Source organism: Colossoma macropomum, unplaced genomic scaffold, assembly GCF_904425465.1.
Source record: "Colossoma macropomum unplaced genomic scaffold, Colossoma_macropomum, whole genome shotgun sequence".
Lineage (NCBI taxonomy): Eukaryota > Metazoa > Chordata > Actinopteri > Characiformes > Serrasalmidae > Colossoma > Colossoma macropomum.
This window is the reverse complement of record NW_023494796.1, coordinates 16,426,012-16,430,361: the sequence shown is the minus strand read 5'-3', so window position 1 is coordinate 16,430,361 and position 4,350 is coordinate 16,426,012. Positions and strand designations below refer to the sequence as shown.

The 4,350-nt window shown below is 40.4% G+C and overlaps 1 protein-coding gene across 1 annotated transcript; it reads left to right on the top strand.

Annotated features, from left to right (window-relative positions):
- The first annotated feature begins 781 nt into the window (after window positions 1–781).
- LOC118816809 (zinc finger protein 239-like) lies at window positions 782–1,915 on the top strand. Its single transcript, XM_036583404.1, has 2 exons — window positions 782–1,508; window positions 1,677–1,915. The coding sequence occupies exons 1-2, from the start codon at window positions 782–784 to the stop codon at window positions 1,913–1,915; spliced, it is 966 nt and encodes a 321-aa protein (XP_036439297.1).
- Window positions 1,916–4,350: the final 2,435 nt, after the last annotated feature.

Below are 4,350 nucleotides of genomic sequence, written 5' to 3'. Positions count from 1 at the left end.
TATAAAAACTATTATATGCAGAATATTACAGACGGATATGAATATTTGTAAGTTAACAAGATGATTATGGATGATGTGAGGATGGACTCGATGATTGCTGTGAAGAACTGGATCATCAGGCACTGTGGCAGGTTGAATGTCTCAGGAAGGACATTCTCTGCTGTGCTGTGTTGGCTATGGAGACTGCACAGCAGTGAATGAATAAAGAATAATTGCTGAATACATGTAAAACTCCTTATTTTAAAGTCCAAAATATTGCCAGGTTTAGAAATCCCTTAACCATGCAAACTGCTGAGACATTAGTATGTCTTTATTACTTCAAAAAGCTGGAGCAGAATTCTTATTATGAAATACATCACTAACCAATCTTCAAGACTCAGTTACTGTAGTAGTTTATGAATCTATGTTAAACTATTTTATAATTGAATTTAACGAAGACACTTAGTCTATAATTAGAGGTCATAAAACTGTCTTTTAAACCCAGCAACTGATACAACCTTTTTCCACTTTACTTTAAACTGTGTATTGTGAAAAACTTTTACACCTAAAAATGTTAAATTCAAAGTTTCTTGTATATGAATTTTATATATAAATATTTTTATTTTTCTCCTGCAGGAAGAATAACATCCTTTTGCAAGTCGTCTCCTGCTTCTAGTGTGAACCTTCACAAACACATGAGGAGCTTCTGAAATCCAGACAGACTTAGTAAGCATCCAGAAGAAGCTCTGGTACCCAGCAAATATTACCCAATACTCTCCAGACCAACACACCTCACAGAAGAATGCAGAAAAATACCTGCAAAGAGGGGAATCACCACTGTTCTGAGTGTGGAAAGAGCTTTACTACCAGACCTGGTCTCCAAAGACACCAGCGCATTCACACAGGAGAGAAACTGAATTACTGTTCTGAGTGTGGAAAGAGCTTTAGTGTGCGTTCTGCCCTTCAGATACACCAGCGCATTCACACAGGAGAGAAACCGTATCAGTGCTTTGACTGTGGGATGAGTTTTAATCACAAAAGTAATCTCAAATCACATCAGCGCATTCACACAGGAGAGAAACCGTTCCAGTGTTTAGAGTGTGGGAAGTTTTTTAGTCAGAAACATAATCTGAAATCACATCAGCACATTCACACAGGGGAGAAACCGTATCACTGCTCAGAGTGTGGAAAGAGGTTCACTGAGGGAAGAAGTCTCCAAAGACACCAGCGCATTCACACAGGAGAGAAACTGTATCAGTGCTCAGAGTGTGAAAAATGCTTTACTACACTGACTCAGCTCCATTTGCACCAGCGCATTCACACAGGAGAGAAACCATATCACTGCTCAGAGTGTGGAAAGAATTTCACTGAGAGAAGTAGTCTCCAAACACACCAGCGCATTCACACAGGAGAGAAACCATATCGGTGCTCAGAGTGTGAAAAATGCTTCACTAGACTGACTCTGCTCCATGTGCACCAGCGCATTCACACAGGAGAGAAACCATATCAGTGCTCAGAGTGTGGAAAGAGGTTCACACAGAAGGGTAATCTCCAAACACACCAGCGTACTCACACAGGAGAGAAACCGTATCAGTGCTTTGACCGTGGGATGAGTTTTAATCACAAAAGTAATCTCAAATCACATCAGCGCATTCACACAGGAGAGAAATCGTATCACTGCTCAGAGTGTGAAAAATGCTTTACTACACTGACTCGGCTCCATGTGCACCAGCGCATTCACACAGGAGAGAAACCATATCAGTGCTCAGAGTGTGGAAAGAGGTTCACACAGAAGGGTAATCTCCAAACACACCAGCGCATTCACACAGGAGAGAAACCATACCAGTGCTCAGAATGTGAAAAATGCTTTACTACACTGACTCAGCTCCATTTCCATCAGCGCTTTCACACAGGAGAGAAACTGTATCACGGCTAAGAGTGTGGGAAGAGGTTCACTGAGGGAAGTCGTCTCCAAAGACACCAGCGCTTTCACACAGGAGAGAAACTGTAATAATGTTCTAAATATGGCAAGACTTTCACTTGGCTTCACAGCCTCCAAAATCAGGTTCTCTTCCTGTCTGAAAAATATATGGCCATTTTGAATTTGACGCCAACAACATGTTGTGTGTTTCATCACCCCTTCTTTTAACAACACTATGTAAGCGTTTGGGAACTGAGGACTGACTGCTGTAGTTCTGAAAGTGAAATGTTTTCCCATTTTTGCTTAACATAGGATTTTAGCTGCTCAACAGTTCGGGGTCTACTTTTTAGTATTTTTCATTTTATAATGTGCCAGATGTTTTCAGTGGTGACATTTCCAATGAGAACATATATTATTTGTTGGACCACAGGACAATTTTCCACTTCCCCTCAGTCCATTTCAAATGATCTCAGACCCTGAGAAGGTGGCAGCATTTCTGGATATTGTTTATATAGGATTTCTTTTTTGCATTTAAGAGTTTTAACTTGCATTTGTGGATGCAGTGTTGAACTGTTCACAGGCAGTTTTTTCAAAAAACAATACATTTTCTCAGTTTCAATATTTGACGTCTTTGTAGTATTTCCAATGAATACAGCTCTTCCCACTAAACTAATGTATGATGTCACAGCATCTGAGTTTTCATCTAGGCTGTCTGTTTTTCTTCAAAAAGAAATTAATTCAAATCAGCCCTTTAGCTTTTCAGTGTCTCCACAGGCTTGTTGGTTTCGACGTCCTGCCTGTATGTTGAGATGAGGTGAGCAAGACTGTAGTTGGAATGACTGACAACTGCATTCATGATTTTCAATAGTGGTGTAATAATGATCCAAAATATTCTCTTCTTTTGTGGCACACCTAACATGTTGTCTGTACTTGGACACTTAGATAGGTTTGTGCTGTTAAAGTCTCCCTTAATGATGAGCAGTGAGTCCAGATTCCCTCTTTCTACTTTCATTATCATAGTCAGCAGTTTCTGTTTGATGCTTGTGCGTGTCCAGCGGAATGTAAACAGCGACCAAAATGAAAGAAGAAAACTCTCTGGGAGAGCAGAACAGTTTACAGTTACAGAAAGAGGCCCAGTCTCTACTTTTGATTTAAAGGGGTTGTCAGGCATCAGATTAAAAATTATTTAATATTCATAAAATACAATCAAATTGGCCAGCCAAAACATTAAAAGTCATTTCTTTGTACTTTTGTCAGTAAATAATTATTTAAGAGAATTAAAAAATCACATTTTCTTGTTTTTATTGCATTTTACAAAATTCCCAATTTTTCAAAAATGTGGTTATGCCAGTAATGCACCAGGTTTTGTGGAGGAAAGCGCTTAAAGATGGTGATGTTTAGATGGGGGTTGCTGCTAAATTGCTTCTAGATTAAGAGCTAAAGTGGGTGATTGGGGGCTTTTCAACTGGGGGAGAACAGAGCCGTTCAGGATGGCTTCGTCATAGAAACTGTCCTAAAAGCTGATGGTTCTTGTTCTCACTAACACTCCAGACAGCAGTGTGAAGAGTGTGAGTGTGAAGAGAGTGTGAGTTTTCTTTCAGAGGTTTGTGATGTATGACTTCTAGTGGTAAGAGGGCCTCATCATTCCTTCCTAATCTAGAACAGTGGATTGTTCCTAAAAAAAACAGGAAGAACCAGGAGTGCCAGAGTTCTCTGTGGGGGGAGGGGTTTGGCTGGATGATTGTTCCTGGTTAGCTTGTGTGTCCGAACACTAAAAAACGTGCATGTAAATGCATCTAGATGTAAACGCACCACTGAGCAAATTAATGATACATCCATCTTTCTCCTGCTCCCCTTTCTCCCACCATCGATTTAAGTGATTCAAATCTGTTCTCAGTGTTGAAGACTGAGAGTCACAATAGCCACGTTTACATGCAGCCTGATAATCCGTTAATAATCCGACTAATAGCTCAATCGGAATAGAATAAATCCATGTAAACATTCGGAATACAATTTCTATCCAAATTCTTTACAAATTCTATTGAACGAGGTGGGTAAACCTCTAAATAATCCGTTAAATAGAAGAATAATAGCCATGTAAACGCCTGAATCCGATCACATCCCAAACGGAACGTGTAAGTATGTTCTGCGCATGTGCGTGGCGTCATGGCGAAAGTTTATACCGTTCAGCATGGAGGAGCAGAAACGGGTCTGCAGAGGAGACGAAGTTTAAGCTCTGAGCTTTAAAAGACGGCGGTGGGACGGGCGTCCAGCTTATGAGTCTCAGAACACGACGTCTTCCTCTCGCCGCTTCCTTTATAAGTACATGTGAAGCACGTTTTCCTGAGTCTGACCTCATTTTAAAGCAATTAAAACACAAGCGCGCCAAAAACTCATCTCACGCTGACTGGACCTCACGTGATGTTCGCTGTCATGGTAACGTTTACTCT